An 18,273-nucleotide genomic window follows, 5' to 3' on the forward strand; every position below is an offset into this window, starting at 1 on the left:
ATCTATAATCTGCAATGGCCTATGAGAGGTCACACTTAATTGCCATTATTTAGGGAATTCACATTACATTGTTTAAAAAAAAGTAGATTTGTAGATTACCCATTTAGAGAACTCTAGAGAAGTATTTTTGTTCAACAGTATTAAAGAGTTGCCTCTATATTAATGGGTCCCAGGTGTGCATTGAGTCTGAGTGTATTTATGTCCCCAAAGCCAAGAGTATGGGTGTTTAGTGTGCTTTTTCAATAGACTTCCAATGAGCTCCACTGTCAGGACGTACCCAGCCGCTGGCACTATATTTGGGACGTAATCGGCCAATGACACAACCTATTTGACTTTCATGCATTATCGGGCCCCAGCAGCACCTCGTGAATTGGGAATGTGAATGGGGCGCCGTCTGTACCAAATGGGAGGCAGGCAGGCTGGCTCTCTCGGCTCCAGGATCGCTCTCACTTAATATTCAGGGCTTGATCTCCCCTCACTTCAGGCACCTGAGGCTGCTGTAATTATGACCATGCAGTCTCCTTGCACACCCAGCCCGCTAGTTGGAACTCGTCAGGTGAACTGTGACTGTGTCGCCACAAAGGCGAGCCATCTCATCAAACTGTCATCGATGGATCTGTGTGGAGAGGGGCTCTGCGATGTATGATGAATTTGAGCTATTTCGGGACTGAGCGCAGTGTGTGCCGCACAACCCCTCGACCTCGATCTCGGCCTCTCGCTGAGGCTTGTGTTGGCACAGGTGAAATTTCTCACCTGGTGGCCCAGGTCTGTGTTAATAACCTGAGAGCAAAGCAGGGGTCTCCTCGGTCCTTTATGACTGGAATAAGGCTGAAATAAGGCTGCTGTGGTTGAAATAAGGTTCTTCTAAGTCAATCAGGTTGTTTGTGCTTGCTGTCAGACAGCGGAAGCATGCACCAAAAAGTCCTAACCTGATAGTTTGTAAACAGCACTTATCACCTTGTATGACATTTATGAGCAATGTGAATCTGACCTGGTATGAGGCAGGAGAAGGCCCAACCTTTGTATAAATCAACAACGAGATAGCCTGGTGTTAACATATGCCTCCATTTTCCCTCTTAAAAAAGAACCCCCACCACACCCTGCCCCAACACAGAGTCTGTGTGCAGCGCGCTTGTGAAAATAGCCCCTCGCTGAAGGGATAGAGTGCGTTCACCCTCTGTCAAGTTCATGTTTGTGGCAGTGCTTGCCGGGTGAGTTGTGTGCGTGTGTCGAGCTCGGCTGCGGATCGGCCACTCTCGGGTTACGGCCCATTAGATGCTTCAGGCCACACACACCCACCTGTTCTTGTCCTTAAACCCCACCGTCGCTGAGCAGGGACGAAGAGAGTGGGGGCTCTGTGTGTGTGTGTGTGTGTGTGTGTGTGTGTGTGTGTGTGTGTGTGTGTGTGTGTGCAGTACACGATGGATTTGTATTGGGGTTGGGTTGGGTCGGGTGGTGTGGTCAGCTACAAACACCTGCAACTTTTGTGGATCCTCAAGTAAATGGTACGCTGAAGCGGGCATGGGGGCACCTAGCCTGCCTGGGCATGGGGCACGGATGAGGGCAGCGGGCAGGGGCGAGCAGCAAGGTTGGGGTCAGGTTGCTGACTCTTTTACCCCCCTCAAACCCTCCCTACCCCCCACTGCCTGTTACACACGCACCACCCCATGGCCCTATAGATAGACTGTGATGCTTCTTCTTAACTCTCTGGCAGATGGCTCCTTCTCTTTCTCTCCTTCTCTCTCTCTCTCTCTCTCTCTCTCTCTCTCTCTCTCTCTCTCTCTCTCTCTCTCTCTCTCTCTCTCTCGATCTCTCTCTCTGCCTGGATCACTTTGCTTCAGATTCACCACATTCTTTGGCACTGGATCAAGAGAGGAGATGGGAGTGAAGGGAGGGGGTGGGGGGTTGGGGGAGGGAAAAAATCCCCTCTTAGATAAGTAGTGCCATTGCACCTTCAGATACAGGGGGCCTTGCTGTAAAAGAGGTAAACACATACACACACACACACACACACACACACACACACACACACACACACACACACACACACACACACACACACACACAACACACCCATACATACACACACACACACACACACACACACACACACACACATACACACACACACACACACACACACACACACATACACACACACACACACACACACACACATACACACACACACACACACACAAACGGAAGCTAACATTCCAGTTGTGCAGGCGATCCTAGCGTGGGTCTTTACAGCTGGTGTAAGGGATGAAGAGAGGATCCTCTTCATTTTTAAAGAGGTGGCAGTCCTCTGGCACTGGCATGTTTAGAGAGCCTCTGGTGGCATTGCTTTCCCAATTTACGAATAACGAACCGCATGCCACTCCACTGGAAGTGTGTCTTAGCGAGTCTCATTGAGGCAATATTGATGAGTTGTTGGCTTTGTCAGTAATCCAGTCTGAAACACAATGATCTGAAAATGGGACATTTTGGCGAGGGTTTGCCTCGATGTAAATTAATGATTTTTAGTTGCACAATGTACTGTGCAAACAGAGCCAGTTGTCTTTTCTGTAAAATATACTGTATGTTTTTACTTTTGCTGTACATTCTGTTTGATTTGAAATGTTGTGGAATTATTTTTTTTATTATATTTAATCAACTTAAATATCAATTTGTAATATTACTTGGATTAAATCTACACTAGGTTTAGTGCTATATACTGTAAATATATGGACACAGACAAAAAGCGACATGCTTTGACAGAATTGCCTTGTTTTACCTAATTATGTTTGGATGCACTTTCATTGTTTATTTGAATTTTCTTTTAAATCAGCACAGACAATGTCACAGTTCTTTTTGTCAGTTTCAGTGTATATTTCTTTACATAAAGTAGGACATGTCTCTTGGGAGAAAAAAAGACCCCCTCCCTGCATCTGAACTGACAGAACTGAGTAATATTTGTGTGCGCAGACCCCATCTGTGTCAGTGCTGCTGTGTGCTGGGACCTGTCGAGCCTTCTTGAGTGAACAGCAGTTATAGCTGCAGACGGCCTGACAGTGTTTAATGAATTGTACTGCTCTGATTGCACTAGTCAGAACCATGGCAACCATCAGGTCAGATTAATGTGGACCGTGAGTTGGCAAGCACAAGAGTGTGTGTGTGTGTGTGTGTGTGTGTGTGTGTGTGTGTGTGTGGGGGTGGGGGTGGGGGTTGGACACACAAATCAATATTTTCCCTGTAGGCCTGTGCCAAAGTTTTTGCAGACAGGAAGTCATTGTGGAATAGCATAACATCACTGCTTCTGTTTCAGCTTCTCTCTCTCTCTCTCTCTCTCTCTCTCCTTCTCTCTATTTCTCTCCCTCTCTCTATCTCCTTCTCTCTCTTTCTCTATCTCTCTCCTCTCTCTCTCTCCTTCTCTCTCTTTCTCTCTCTCTCCTCTCCCTCTCTCTCTCTCTCTCTCTCTCTCTCTTTCTCAGGATTTGAGTTCCTTTTGTTCCATGTTTTAAGAAAACTCTGAAGAGTCGTGCATTGGTCACTGTATTGGTTAAAGCTCTGCAGCAGCTACCCAGGCAAATAAAGTGTTAGACAGTTCTGTGAAACCCAAATCAGCCTAAAGGTTCTCCCCTGTGCAGTCTAGCTAATGAATTCTTCTGCATTGCCATAAGACAAAAAGGAAAAAAAAGAGGATGTTTCAGATACGGAAATAGAAAACATAAATCATCTCTGGACAAAGTTATGAAAGCAATGGGGGTCTAAGAGGTAAAGCTCCAGAGATATGTTGATGGGTATCTTTCATTAAAAATGTAATTAACAAACTTGCACAAGCAGATGCATGCTGGACTGCACAAAAAGAGATTCAAAACAAGATGTTCAAATGGAATGAATCACATTAGTCAAGGTAGCCTGAATTCCAGACGTGCCAAGTCTAGACATCAGTATAATATATCTCAACTGCGATGCTGTTAATCATGTCTTATCGACCGGCTCTGGTGATGTAGAGTTGTCTTTAATTCTGTTTTTCTTTGGGCATTTTCTCTAGGAAGATGAAGTGGTTGTGCAGTGTGTCGCCGCAATCCAGAAAGAGAACCGCAAGTTTTGCCTGGCAGCGGAGGGACTTGGAAACCGACTCTGTTTCTTGGAACCGACCTCTGAGGCTAAGGTGAGGCTGCCCCGAGATGACCTCGGCAAGAACTCCACTTCCCAGGTGCCCTCTCTTGACACTGCTCGCTGGCAATGGCAGGGTTTACGGAGAGGCATCGATCATACTAAGTGCAGTAGCTGCTAGGGGGAGATGTGTAATTTAGTCGTAAGTGTGGCTATGGAGAGTGGTAATCCATTTATCTTGAGGCAGCGGGAGAGCTCAGTGCAGCATTTCATTACCGATTCCTAAATTAATGCTCATGCATCAGTGTGCCAGGCTACCCTGGCGAGCATGAGTAACATTCGAACTTTAATGCAACTCAAGACTTCATATAGTTCAATGTATTTGTGAAACTACCACAATTTGTTGCACCTGTAGTCCCTGGGCAGGATGTTCAAGCACAGTAAAAACATAAACAAACACAGACATGAAAAGACAACAATACACATAAAGCAAAAGATGCTAAGGGGCAATTCCACGCAAAACTGTACCGTCCATAACGCCAACTAAATACCATGGCATTGTGTTGGCGTTATGGACGTGACAGTTTTGCGTGGAATTGCCCTAAGACAATAAATCACAAAAGGAAAGCAAAGTGAACACATCAGAAGTTCATCAGATGCCTGTGTAAACAGGTGGGCTTTTTAGCTGCCCCTTAAAATAATCCACAGAATCAGCAAATCTAAGGGTCAGGCGTTCTATAGCTTTGCTGCGATCGCTGCAAAGTCTCTGTCCCCAGGTGTTTTTAAACAGGTGGAGGGTGACTTGTGATATAGAGATTTAGAGATTATTGAGATTATCTGACCTAAAATTATTGAGATTATCTGACCTGAGAGAGCGACCTGAGAAGTGGGCGTTGAGAAGATCCGTCACATATGAAAGGTCTGACCATGCAGTGTTCTAAAAGTGATGGTGAGGATCTTAAACTGAATCCTGAAGGCAGCAGTGAGCACGTGCAGAGACTTACTGTAAGCAGACGCCCTTAGAGACTACAGAGGCACGTTTACCACAACATCCATTTCCTTGATACCTGTAAGTTTAGTTGTAAGTATTCCAAAAGGATTTGCTTGCAGAAGCTTCAGTGGGGTTGCTGTGTATTATATTGAACTTGTAAACTTGTCTGTGAAATTTTGGATTTCTTATGTCACGTGAAATCACCTCTCTTCGGTGTTTCCAGAGACTACACCATGTGGATTTAGCAGGCAAGTCAAACTTCAGATCCAGACAGTTGAAATATCTGATGTCATGTAAAATGTAAAACTCCTCTTCTCTTCTGTCAGAGAGACTGGATCGATTGACTACTGACCTCTGCGATGCTAGTATCAAAATGTGAAGCTTGGGGGCTTAACAGTGTACGGCAATCTGTCTCCCTATGGCCTGTCAATGCAGGTCCTATTCACAACGTGGGTCCTCTATCTCTTCCTCTCTCTCTCTCTCTTTTACCAGCTTAGGCTTTCTCCTCATCACTGTCTCCTGCTTGCATTTCACTCACCCCCCCACCCCACCCCCAGCTGGAGGTTAGAGGTCAGGGGGGCGACTTAAGAAGCAGATGGCAATACAGGCCTGACCTGCACTCGTGTCCAGTGGCAGCTCCCAGCTCACTAAGTGCCCTTGGTGCCCCCCCACCTGTTAATTATCCTCAGCTGCCCCTGGAGCTTTCTCACCTTGGAACTATGTCTGGAATCTCCGATCCCTAATAGGTGCTCGTTATGTCGTTTAGCCACCACTGGCAGAAGAAGTGCAAATGAGTAGCAGAGGCCTCGAAAGAGTCAGGAGCCAGATATTTATGAGGGGGTGCTCATTATGAAGTCACCAAAGGTGACAACATGGCTATTATCGTACAGTGTGTATTTACAACATTTTGTGAAGTCACTTCCTTGCACATTTTTGCCAACTCATTTTGTGACTTTTGTGAATTTTGTCCCTTTGAAAAAATGATTCGTTAGTCACAATGAATGAAAGCGGGTGTACAGTTTACTGAAAATATAAGAAAGTGTAAAGACGTACAGTAGTGTCAGAGGGGTGAAAGTTGGTGCTGAAAGAGAAACATTAGCAGTTAGCCGGGAGTGGGGTGAACTCCCGGAAAGAAGCTACAAATTAAAAGTCTGCTCATATCAGGGGACTCATTAAAGATTGTGGAAACCTGAGAGAAGAGTCGAGGGGGAAGACATGAGCCATTTGGAGAGACCAGTCCCCTGTGCTTTGTTAAAATGGCGTCGTTGTCCACCAAACTAGGAGGACTCTCCTGCAGTGGTAGAAGCTGAGAGCGAGTGAGAGGGAATGTGGGCTTATCGGTGGCCAACAGAAGAGGAAGGTGGCCAATGCGTCAGCCCGATAACATCATCAGCCAGCCTTCAAGGAGGGGAAAAAGGAACCGCCAAGACATTATACCTGGATGGAGGATTTCATAAAAGTGCAAAAAAAATAAAAAATTCAGTTGGCAGCTTCATAGCTTCTACCCCAGGTGTGCTATTATGGGCTAAAGTGTGTGTATGTGTGTGTGTGTGTGCGTGCGTGCGTGTGTGTGTGTGTGTGTGTTCCCTCAGTATGTCCCTCCAGACCTGTGCATCTGCAACTTTGTGCTGGAGCAGTCGCTGTCAGTACGGGCCCTGCAGGAGATGCTGGCCAAGTGTGGCCCCAACGGCGAAGGGGTAAGCACGTCTCTCTCTCTCTCTCTCTATCTCTCTATCTCTGTAAGGGGTAAGCACGTCTCTCTCTCTCTCTCTCTCTCTCTCTCTCTCTCTCTCTCTCTCTCTCTCTCTCTCTCTCTCTCTCTCTCTCTCTCTCTCTCTCTCTCTCTCTCTCTCTCGCTCTCTTTCCTTAGCGCAAGTTCCTAACGTTACCGTTACTTCCTACTTTGCCTAAACGTTACAAACAGACAATAAACAGCGTCAACAGTCAGAAAACAATGTATGTGGGTCTACCTTAAATAAATTTCGGCATTTTTCCAACTGCATTTTTTTGATGTTTTTTGGTATTGCTGCTTTTATCACAATAAGTTTCGGTTTTGTCTTCCCCTCTTGTCACTGATTGGCCTGACATTTTTCTTGTTTGAGGGAAACGGTTATGAACTAGTCTATGGTGTTCCAGACTAGATGATCTAGATGGGCGGGGCCAGGCTAAAGAACACTCCTTGTTGTTTAAATGCATGATCGTGTATCATGAAGTCCATGGTCAATTTATCCCAATCAGTATGATATATCAGTATGTATGTATGTCCAGTCAGGAAGGGAATGCGTTTTTTTTTGTGAGGGGAGTTGAGGCAGGGGCACAGCAACAGCTTGGCGTGAGGGAATGCAGGGGTGATTCCCTTTGGCTTTCAGTGTTGTCAGCTGGGATGGCAGTGCTTGCCTTTGATTTACGCTGCAGTCCCATTCAGAGAGATTGCTAAAGGTATGCCCGACGCCGCTGGAATACCGACAAGTTTTACGACCCCCGGGGTTAGCAATCACTGTTCACGACACAGCCATTGTGTGGCTCCGACTGCTGTAAATCAGAAGCAAAATGGCCCTCTGTCTGACGTCCACGCAGTCACGGTTCATGTTGAATGGAAGTGGTTGGGTTATGAATGAACTGCTGACAAGGGTTTTATTACATCACAATGTAACACTTCCACACATGCTACCTAATCCATCCCTTTTGATGCACAAGATGCCATGGTGCTGACTGTCCACTTGATTGGAATAACACATAGTGCTGCTCTTATAGCATAGGGGAAGAATATGATTCACTGTGTGAGGGCTGCAATGGAGGAACCTTTTGGTGTCGTCATACATAACCTTCTTTCCACCAACAGAGAACCGATTCTGTTCCCATTCGCCAACCAACATTTGTTGACCTTTTTGTTAGCTTGATGTGACTATTTGTTTAGAAAAAAGTAGAATATACTGCTATTACTGGGTAAACTGGCTAAACAAAAATGCATTCTTACTCTTTACAATATTGTTATGTTGTAATATAATGTAATTAATGTTGTATTACAACATTTTATATATTTCTAAATATATATCTACTGATAAAATGAGATAATCCTTCATAGATCAGTGATTGCAGTATATAATCATTTCAAGATTTTTTTTATTAACTTTCCTATTTTTCTTAACAATCTGTCTGTATTTTTGTTCAACATTGCTAGACTCCTGGTCATGAAAAATGGGTATGTTAATGATTCACTTCCTGTAGAAATGCATGGATGGTGCTCAACTTGGCTAAACAAAAAAGATCTCATCTTTCACCTCTAAATGTGTTCCGTCTCAGTCTCTTGATCAGTCCTACATTCAACGAGTAAAAGGTTTGGCTATTCAATACCAACATCCAGACAGTAAACTCTGTGCCAAGTCAATCAATAATGTCATGCCTGGGCATTCAGAAGGACATTTTACAGATAAAATAGTCTGTAAGTCGAAGTCTAAAGAGACTTGAAGGATGTGAGAAGAATAGACCCTAACTGCCCAAGTTACTGACATGTACAATGTACGAAATATAGATCCAGAGAGGCACATATTTAGACAATTTCCCCTCTGTTAAGATGAATGCACTTGTCAAACCGACTGCCCTAAGTCAGTTTTCCCCATCCAGAGGCAGTGCCAAATTTAATCAACTGCCTCCACCACTCTCAACAGTAATTGGTCATTTCTCCACTATAACTGCCCATAACTAAAAGCGCATCCATTTTGATAAAGAAAGATGGATGTACAAGGAAACATTTTCAAGTGAAGAGAGATATTTCATGCTTCAGCAGGTTGTTTTTCTGTTTCCGGCCCTTTTTCGTGGTACGTTTAACACTAACAAACTGCTAACACCTAAAATCTCTATACAAGTGAACAACAGAAAAGAGATCCCTCAGATGTTTGTTGATGTTTTCCCCCTAATGCTCAGTGATCCTGTCTACTACTACTTCCCCTACAGGCCTGAGGAGACTGCATATGGGTTGGAGAGCAGTGAGAGTTTTTGTATTTCTGACCTTGCAATGACTTCTCTTTGCAGTTGGGTGTACTGTAGCATGATGAAATTTCAAAGGGAACCAATGAGGAAATGTTCTGGAATTCGGTGGGATTCCGGATTTCAACACATTGATGTCAATGTTTTTTTTTTACACTGTTTTATATAGTCTATGATTGTATTTATTTATTTTTTCTCCTGCCACAGGATGATTACATGTTGTATCAATCATTTTGGGTACTTCAATAGAAGTTTATTTCTTTTTTTCCATCCATTTCTGGAAGACCTAAATGTGGATTATATCGTCGGTTAGCACTGACATGATCATGAAATTTCACAGGAAGCGTTTGTCATCTAATATCAGATACTGCTACCGTTTTAATCCAGTAGGAATTCATTTTGGCACCAAGAGTCCATCGTACACAAACAAAGCCAAGAACATGCTATGTAGACTGAGCAACTAAGCAACAGCAGTGAAACTGAACTTCCCAATCACACTTTAGCTCAGATCATATGTTTGGCAAGGCAAAGAGGTGAGGAGGTAAACTCTTGGCGTCAGAGCTCTGTAGTAACAGTTTGTTAAATGTAAGGAGACAGCACAGTATCAGAGCGGCAGCAACGTTAGCATGCTAGCAAAGGTCACGCAGCTTCACGTGGGATGAGGTATCAACATGACAGCCGGCCTGAAATATGGAGCTTAGCTTTGCTGCAACAGCTGGGGGCATTGGGGGATGGGGGTGTGGGAACAGAGCTGCAGGGTACTTCTACAGTTTTTTTTTTTGTTTTCTTTTTGTCGTGGTCCAGTAAAGGTTCCAAACACCACTCTCTCGCTTGGAATCAGGCAGCCAGACAGTCAGCCCAGCTCACCCAGCGTCACAATAGACCAATTTCACAGTGTCCAGGTTTCCGGCCTCATTGATGTTAATGATAACCTTAATTGGCAGGGTAAAACGTCTTCCTGTTTCTGTCTTTTCTGTGGACTTTTCTTTTGCTGTCTATGGGACAGTGCTCTTCCACAGGAAGTTGATTTACACAGCGGCCCCATCTTGTGAAATGGGCTAATCTCTCCCTGTATTTAAAGTTAAGATATCTATGCCAATTAAGGCAGCTGCAGCAGTATTTTACTTTCAGTAGATAGCAGCAATTCCACATTAATATGCACTAATTAAAACACAGGGTGTTTTATATTCTTAAGAGGTTGTGCCCAAAAGCCTTATTTCTGATGCAAACTTATCTTTTTCCTTAATGCAACCAGAGGGTAACAAGAAAGGTGGGTATTCTTGCAATTTTCAGTAGACTGTTGTAAAATGCAGATTCTACCTGTGCTAAGAATGGAGTGCACATTTCCTCATGAGTGGTATTACCCAGTGAAATTTTTTCTCGTTCTAACACTGCAACGGGAAATAAATGTCTTTCTAACATTCCCTCAGTACCTACAACTGCATGTGTAATGTCTCGATCTTTCTTTATTATTATTTTTTTTGGTTAGTCATCACTTCATCCTGTTGTGATGTCCACAGCCTTATGCTCAGAGAGACAGAGACCCAGAAGACTCTACGACTCTTGTTAATGTTGCTTTAACCTTTACTGTTGGGATGGGGCCTGTTTCGTCCACAGGCGGTGCAAGGGGGTGGACACCGGACCCTCCTGTACGGTCACGCCATCTTACTGAAGCACTCCTTCAGCGGAATGGTGAGCATGTGCAATACCTATTAAACCCCAATGTCCCAGTCTCACTTGGCCTGTCACTGAATCAGAAAGCTCACACTATTATCAGACAGACACACAGTGACAGTGTTGAGTTATGACATCTGGCTTTCAAAACACATGTATGCCCATAAATACAGTTTATACAGCCCAAGTATACAGACAATATCCCTATTAAATCCAGTCACACAAACCACTTTTCATTTTGTTTTGTTTTGTTTTGATTTCGGCTTAGTGTGTTTTGAGATTGTTTTATCTTTAATGTCTTTATTTGTTTGTATACTTTTTGCAGTACCTTACGTGTCTGAAGACATCAAGGTCTCAGACAGACAAGCTATCTTTTGACGTGGGTCTACAGGAGGACTCCGTGGGTATGGCAGATTTACATTTCCATCTGTGTGCATTATTCGATTTAAATGGTGATTAAAGCCCAACCTGGTCGGCCCAATCACATTAGCCTGGTCTTGTTTTGAAATTGACACGCACGGCCGAGCAAGAAATACAAAAAAAAAAAATACAGGGGCTACTTCTTGGTTGGAGGAGCGGTGGCCGAGTGATATTTGAGCCACGTACAACATTAAAAAAGATCAATTCATCAAACGAGAGGTCTATGTCCAAACCCCTGAAAAGATATTTTGAGTGACGCGCTGCGATCAGACTATTTTTATGTATTGTGCAACCCAGCATAGAGGATGTGGGGAGGGCGGGAGACAATTTCAATTTCATCCCTTGATATGCCGGCCTCTGTGAAATCTCCAAGGTGTATCTGATTCCTGTCTAGGAAAGGAATGACTTGTCATCACTTAGTTTAGTGTCAAATTTATCACTGCTCTCAAGCACCGCCCTAATGAAAGCAATCATCTTTTTCAAGGTCTCGTGAATACGTAAAAAGAGCTGCTGGTAATGATGTTTCTTGATTTAAGCACTTGTAGGAAGGTCATCCCTTTGGGGGGGGTGCTGTGGTGCAACAGGCCACAGCGATCATACCATGTACGGGTCCAAGTGCCCACGGGGACCCAGGTTCGAGTCCAAACTGCGGTCATGTCCCGATCCCACCGCATCTCTCTCTCCCACTCCTTCCTGTCACTCTTCACTGTCCTATCCGAATAAAGGCAAAAAGCCCAAAAAATATACTTGAAAAAAAAAAAAGGTCATCCTTTTTTTTGTCCGGGTGTTTCCTTGTCCTGCAGGAGAGGCCTGCTGGTGGACGATCCACCCTGCGTCGAAGCAGAGGTCCGAGGGGGAGAAGGTCCGCATTGGTGACGATCTGATTCTGGTCAGCGTGTCTTCAGAGAGATACCTGGTAAGTAGGCCCACACTGAGAGTAAACTGTCCATGACCAGATGCAGTAGATGTTATCTTGAGTAATACACTGTGGATCAGACCGTCAGAGGTGTGTACATAGGCCAAAAGTTTGCAAATAATTTTCTGTCAGTCTCGAGTTCACCATGACACCTGCAAAAAGCCTAAGGAGGCAGTTCTCTGCAGATATATATGGATACAGCACAAACAGTTCATGGGTTGTCATTTAAATTCAACAGCCCAGAATGTTTGCACCTCTGCACTCTTCTTCCACAAAACCAACACCACAGACTGTTACAGTCAGGGATACAAGGAGATCAGGGAATGATGGACAACTTGCATAGGAGAAACATTCCAGGAGAAATATTTATAACCTCTTGTGTCAGTGAGGTCTACGCTCTTTTTAGAACCAGCCGCAGTAGATGTTATCTAATACAGGCTATTGCAGACCTGCTTTTCTTCCAAGTGGTTCTTGGGCTCTGTTCTCTTGTTTACCCACACTTCCCTTAATTCACTTTCATGTCATGACCCCCTGGAATTATCCCAAAGCTCTGCCAGCCTTGCAACAGTCCTGCACAAATTGAGATGTCGCACCCTGCTGCAGAAACTCAAAAAGAAGGAAATGTGTTTGTCTGGACTGGAGACTATACTGACTGGAGATTACAGTCCTGTGGCTATCAGTCCCACTCCACCCCACCAACAACACCAACACCACCACCAGTCTTTCTCCACCCCGGTTGCCTTCAGATAATCAATTTCTAGAGTTCAGAACATTGGTGGCCCTATTTGGAAATGGTTCAGAATGGGAATACAGTGGCAGCTATAAGGCGAGCTCTACTAGTCTACAATAAAAATCTGATTACCAGAGAAACCAGCTCGTCTAGTGAGCGAGGCATCTGGCGAACAAACCGGCAGTTCGGGAGCTGTGTGGCCACCAAAGGATGCTGAGCTGACGACTTTTTTTTTTTTTTAATTAAGTGACTTGTCTCTGGGATACGTGGAGGGTGGTTTGCTCTTTACAGAGTGAAATTTATTATTAAGCCATGACCCCCACGGTGGGAGGGTTCTGCTCCTGTGGGAGAAAATAAGGCACCTCTGCTAGCTATCTGTCCTGAGCTTTTAGTGTCCAGTTTCCTGCCCTGCAATGCCCGAGCCTCTGTCTCTGACCGTATAGACCCGTTCAACAATAAAAACAAAAACAATGCTTGAACGTTCTATTTGGGCCCCAATCTACTTCCTCTGCATTAAGATAACATATGGAATGTTCAAACGGAAGCCTTGTGGGGCCAACTATGATGCTGATAATGGAACTCTCTTGAAAGGGTCAGCTTCAATCTAACAAAGTCAGCTGGATTAATTGCGTTCCCCACAGAAGGAGGTGAAACCCGTTTTTGTTGTCCAAGCCTGGCTTTTGCCAGCGACTCACAGTCCCCTGATTGAGTATTTTTTTTTTGGACAGAAACAGTGTCATGATAAGCAGCTTACTGTGTGAACAAAACGTGGCTTTTTGAGTACGGGCCGGCTGAAGTTCAAGGAAGGAAGGAAGGAAAGAGGCGTTCATTGTCAGTCCTCTCTGAGCCCCAGTGCAGAGCCAACTTAATTCAGACATGCTGTACCGCCTGCAGACACCCGGGACCAGCTGATGTGCCTGGCAATTATTCTACCTTCCCTCTGAGCCCCCTCATCTTCTCCCTCCCTTCCTCCCTCCCTCCCTCACATTCCCCCTTTCGTCCTTGGGTGACCTTTAACTGCTAGTCTGTAGACATCTGAAATGAGCTCCCCATGCGACTGTCGACTTGGAAACGGACTCGGCCCTGCTCCGCCCCAGGGATGGAACCGCTGCCGGATGGGCTGAGCTGAGCTGGGCCTAGTTCTCTGAGCGTCGCTATGTTGTTGGTGTTGTTTCCCCTGTGTTGACTCCGAGGAAGATGTAGCAACATATAATCATCAGCTAGTCGATCATATTAGCACCCTAAATAATCAACGACTGTGTGCTGCGTTGATATTTTTCGTCTTTACTTCTATCTTGTTTTGCCGTCCCACAGCACCTGTCCATGGCCAATGGGAACATTGCGGTGGACGCCTCCTTCATGCAGACCCTCTGGAACGTTCAGCCGACCTGCTCAGGCAGTAACATAGCAGTGGGTATGTTCACAGCAATGCACAACACACACACGTCAACACCATCAAGAGGTCCAGTTCTTCAGAGATTTCTGTTAAAATCCCTTTCTGACTAATTAATCATGTTTGGGCCTGATTGTGCATAGGAAGCAAGTGCAGTGATTAAATGAATGGACTTTGAAGGAAAAATCCATATCGAGCTCTACTTAGCTGAGATATTGAGACGTCTGACTAGGCTAGCTTGGTTTCCACAGGTTATGTTCAGGGTGGTCATGTGATGCGCCTGTTTCACGGACATGATGAAAGCCTCACCATACCAGGGGCAGACAAAAAAGAGGACCAGCAGAGGTGGGTTTCCGTCACCAAGTCTTTCAATGAATGATGTTGAGTTTAGACATTTGGTTAAGACTTAAGGATGCCTATGATTAAAAACAGCATGCCATTACATGTTGAATTCAGATGATTTTTAGTTTATCCCATTTAGCTGTGAAGCCCTAAGTATTTTTCTTATACTGTAGTGTGGTGTATCACCTCAAAGTCGATGACGCAACTGTCACTTTTGTAGTTTCATATGTAGTTTTAAATTTCATATTTCCCTTACTGCCATGCAAAGTATTCTTAGCCCTGATCTGTTCTCTCTCTCTTCTCCTCGGCCTTTAATCCAGCAGAGGAGGTAGCCATAGTGTAAATATACTGTACTGTAAATATTCTGCACACACTCAGGCAATATATTTATATGTGGTTTGTGTAAGCAAGTGAAGGCGTGAGGGGCTGTCTAAGCCTAACAGCGGTGTTTTAAGGATTTCTGCCTACATTGGGTTGTTGTTTCTACAGGATAGTGAATTATGAAGCAGGCAAAGGGGGCTCCAGGGCCAGGTCTCTGTGGAGATTGGAGCCTCTTCGGATCAGGTGATGCCCCCGTCTCTCTCTCTCTGTCTCTGGCTGTCTGCTACTTTCAGCCTCCATCTTTCTCTCTCTCTCTCCCTGTCCATCCCTCTCATTCTTCACCCTATCTCTCTCTGTCCATCTCTCTCATTCTTCACTCTCTCTATCTCTGTTCATCTCTCATTTTTCACCCTCTCTCTGTCTTTCTGTCCATCTCTCTCATTCTTCACCCCCTCTCTCTCTCTTTCTGTCCATCTCTCTCATTCTTCACCCTCTCTCTCTCTCTGTCCACCCATCTCACTCTTCACTCTCTCTCTCTCTGTCCATCTCTCATTCTTCACCCTCTCTCTCTGTCCATCTCTCTCATTCTTCACTCTATCTCTATCTCTGTCCATCTCTCTCATTCTTCACCCACTCTCTCTCTCTGTCCATCTCTCATTCTTCACCCTCTCTCTCCCTCTCGCTCTTTCTGTCCATCTCTCTCATTCTTCACCCTCTTTCTTTTTCTCTCTCTCTGTCCATCTCTCTCATTCTTCACCCTCTCTCTCTTTCTCTCTCTCTCTGTCCATGTCTCTCACTCTTCACCCTCTCTCTCTCTCTGTCCATTTCTCTCATTCTTCACCCTCTCTCTCTCTTTCTCTCTCTCTGTCCATCTCTCTCACCCTCTCTCTGTCCCACACTGACAGGCGGGGAGAAAATCAAAAGGGTTCCTGAATTTTAGATGACCAGGTTTTCTCCACGACTCTGGAGCAGTAGGACTGCCCGATGATCTGAGAACTGTCTCTTCTGATTAGACACACACATGCACTAAGGACTTCTCAGACTTATGAGATGGAGTCTGCCCCTGAAAATTTAATTGATCGACTCGCAGGCTCACATAGACTGGGACACACTCCCTGTTTTTTTTTCTTTCTCCCTCTCTGTTTCACACCCACGCCCACAAAAGCCACATCCCAAACAGCCTCTGTCAATATTCACGATTTATATCCATCTTGCTTCTCCAACATCACTTTTAATGCATGCCGTTCTAAGACAACACTTAAGCGTATCTATTCTCAGTCCTGTGTCTCCTCCTGGTCTGCATACCAGACTGAGATTTTCAGGGATTCTTTTTATTGTAGAAATAAAGCTAGAAATACCTGAATTAGCTATTACAGGTGCTTTGATAGTAATAGATGTTAAATAGATGTTAATTAGATGCTTTGATAGTTAAAACACATGAAAGGGTTGGTCCCTTACTTTACTTACCTTACTCAACCCTTTTACGATTTTTTGTGCATATATTCATATCTGCAGCCATACTCAAATGGAATCCATGATGTTCTGCGTGATGTATATTAACTGATTGCCTTATATAGGTTTATTACACGGCTCTTCAGAGTGCTGCAGAAAGTTCCATTCACATGAAAGGGCCTTCCCAACGTTCGGGCTTATGGTAAATCTATAAATCACTGGCAAAGTATAAAATCACCGCTGTCAATGGCAACGGGTCGATTAACGTCTTTCATATCACTCCGCAAGAATTCCGTTTGCTTATTGCAATGGAATTTAATTGAAAGGGAAAGTAAGCTAGTAAGACGTTGCCACGCAACACCTGAAACTGTCAAGTTCTATCTGTGTGGCGAACTATTTATTTTGTCAGCGGAAGACACAAAACGGTAGCAAAATCATTTTTAAAGATTAATTGTGTTAGGTTTCTTTTCTCGTTTTGGCAAGTAGCCGTGTAATAAGCGGGATAATGTATTGTCCGCCGGTAATTATCAGAAAATAAGTCCCTCAGGTCGAAGCAAAACCCCTCCGCTGCGCGGGTTCTGTTCTCCCTGTCGGGACTTATTTTCTGATAATTACCGGCGGACAATACATTATCCCTTACTTATATTCTGGTGCCATATATTCAGATCTCTAATGTTGTGCATTTGGCCGGATGTTTTTTCTCTGTGCAGTTGGAGTGGGGGTAATTTGAGATGGGGGCAGCCTTTCCGCCTCCGCCATCTTTCCACTGGCCACTACCTGGGCCAGACGGACGACCGCGGCCTGGTCCTGCTGGACCGCGAGCAGTCCAACACCGCGGCCACGTCATTCTGCTTCAGGGCCTCCAAGGTCAGAACCGCCAGTGCCAGCCAAATGAGCCGGATTCTACCGGCATGAAAAAAACAAAATCCCCCCCGTAGTGAATCCGCTGTGCCTGCAAGGCCACACGGGCAAAGCGGCAGCACAGAATAGGTTTTTATTACTCATCCCGGCACACACGGCACTCAGGGCGCATAGTAATGGACGCCGGGCAGTGGCAGATGCCAGGCCTGTGCAGTGGAGCGTGGCCAAACACAGAGGATACGCTCCGCTGCTGCAGGGATGCGCTTAATTTACGGGGCTCTCTCCCAGTTTTTCTGAACTTTTGTGGTAATGTTCCCTGCATGTAATGGCATTAGTTTAGAGTATAATAAGGCTAATATTCCTCAAGGATGGGCTGGATCTATAATTACCGAAGCACTCGCTGGCCATAATTGAACTTGAACTTTTCTTAGACTTTAATAAGATTGCAATGGGGGCAACACGGCCAACCTTTATGAAAGTTATAATTGCAACTAGACTTCCCCTCGCTGCTCATTACCGGCCTGCGCATCCATCATCATAATAGTGGGGATTTATTATGACTAAGTTACGTAAGCTTACTCTGTTTTCACTTCACAATAACCGAATAACAGTGGAGAACAAGAGTCATTGAAACACCACGCTACGCGTTTTTATTCATTCAAACGTGATTATACGCCTGCTGCTGTTGTGATTCCATTTCATCTGAAGGGTTTTGAGTTCTTTTTTTTAATCTTTTACTGGAAAGAGCTGTAATTCTCAGTTGGCTTTTCAGAGGCTTCCAGATCAGTCAGCTTGCTAATTGGCGTGGCATCCTCATTTGTTTGTCCTCTTTCTTCCCCGGACAGGAAAAAGTGGAGTCTGGCCCGAAGCGAGATATCGAAGGCATGGGGGTGGCTGAGATTAAGTATGGAGACTCGGTCTGCTTCGTCATGCATGTGGCCACCGGACTTTGGCTGTCCTATCAAGCGCCGGACGCCAAATCCTCTCGCCTCGGGCCTCTCAAGAGAAGGGTGAGTACTTAAAACAATCCTCATCACGTGGCGCGGTGTAACGTTTGCTGTCTTAAATAAACTATATATATATAT

The 18,273-nt window shown here is 44.8% G+C and overlaps 1 protein-coding gene across 4 annotated transcripts in view; it reads left to right on the plus strand.

Annotated features, from left to right (window-relative positions):
• Positions 1–18,273, plus strand: part of ryr3 (ryanodine receptor 3) — a 111,287-nt gene that overhangs the window by 6,766 nt on the left and 86,248 nt on the right. For 2 of the 4 annotated variants that reach the window (XM_048250173.1, XM_048250175.1), the window contains exons 2-12: positions 4,037–4,156; positions 6,685–6,789; positions 8,274–8,294; positions 10,697–10,771; positions 11,079–11,157; positions 11,977–12,089; positions 14,134–14,233; positions 14,464–14,557; positions 15,044–15,118; positions 17,038–17,194; positions 18,034–18,198. In XM_048250173.1, coding sequence (XP_048106130.1) covers positions 4,037–4,156; positions 6,685–6,789; positions 8,274–8,294; positions 10,697–10,771; positions 11,079–11,157; positions 11,977–12,089; positions 14,134–14,233; positions 14,464–14,557; positions 15,044–15,118; positions 17,038–17,194; positions 18,034–18,198 — 1,104 coding nt within the window. Of the gene's footprint in view, positions 1–4,036; positions 4,157–6,684; positions 6,790–8,273; positions 8,295–10,334; positions 10,350–10,696; positions 10,772–11,078; positions 11,158–11,976; positions 12,090–14,133; positions 14,234–14,463; positions 14,558–15,043; positions 15,119–17,037; positions 17,195–18,033; positions 18,199–18,273 lie in introns of all 4 variants that reach the window. The other 2 variants (XM_048250174.1, XM_048250177.1) reach the window with 2 other exon arrangements.

This window comes from Alosa alosa, chromosome 8, assembly GCF_017589495.1.
Source record: "Alosa alosa isolate M-15738 ecotype Scorff River chromosome 8, AALO_Geno_1.1, whole genome shotgun sequence".
NCBI lineage: Eukaryota > Metazoa > Chordata > Actinopteri > Clupeiformes > Clupeidae > Alosa > Alosa alosa.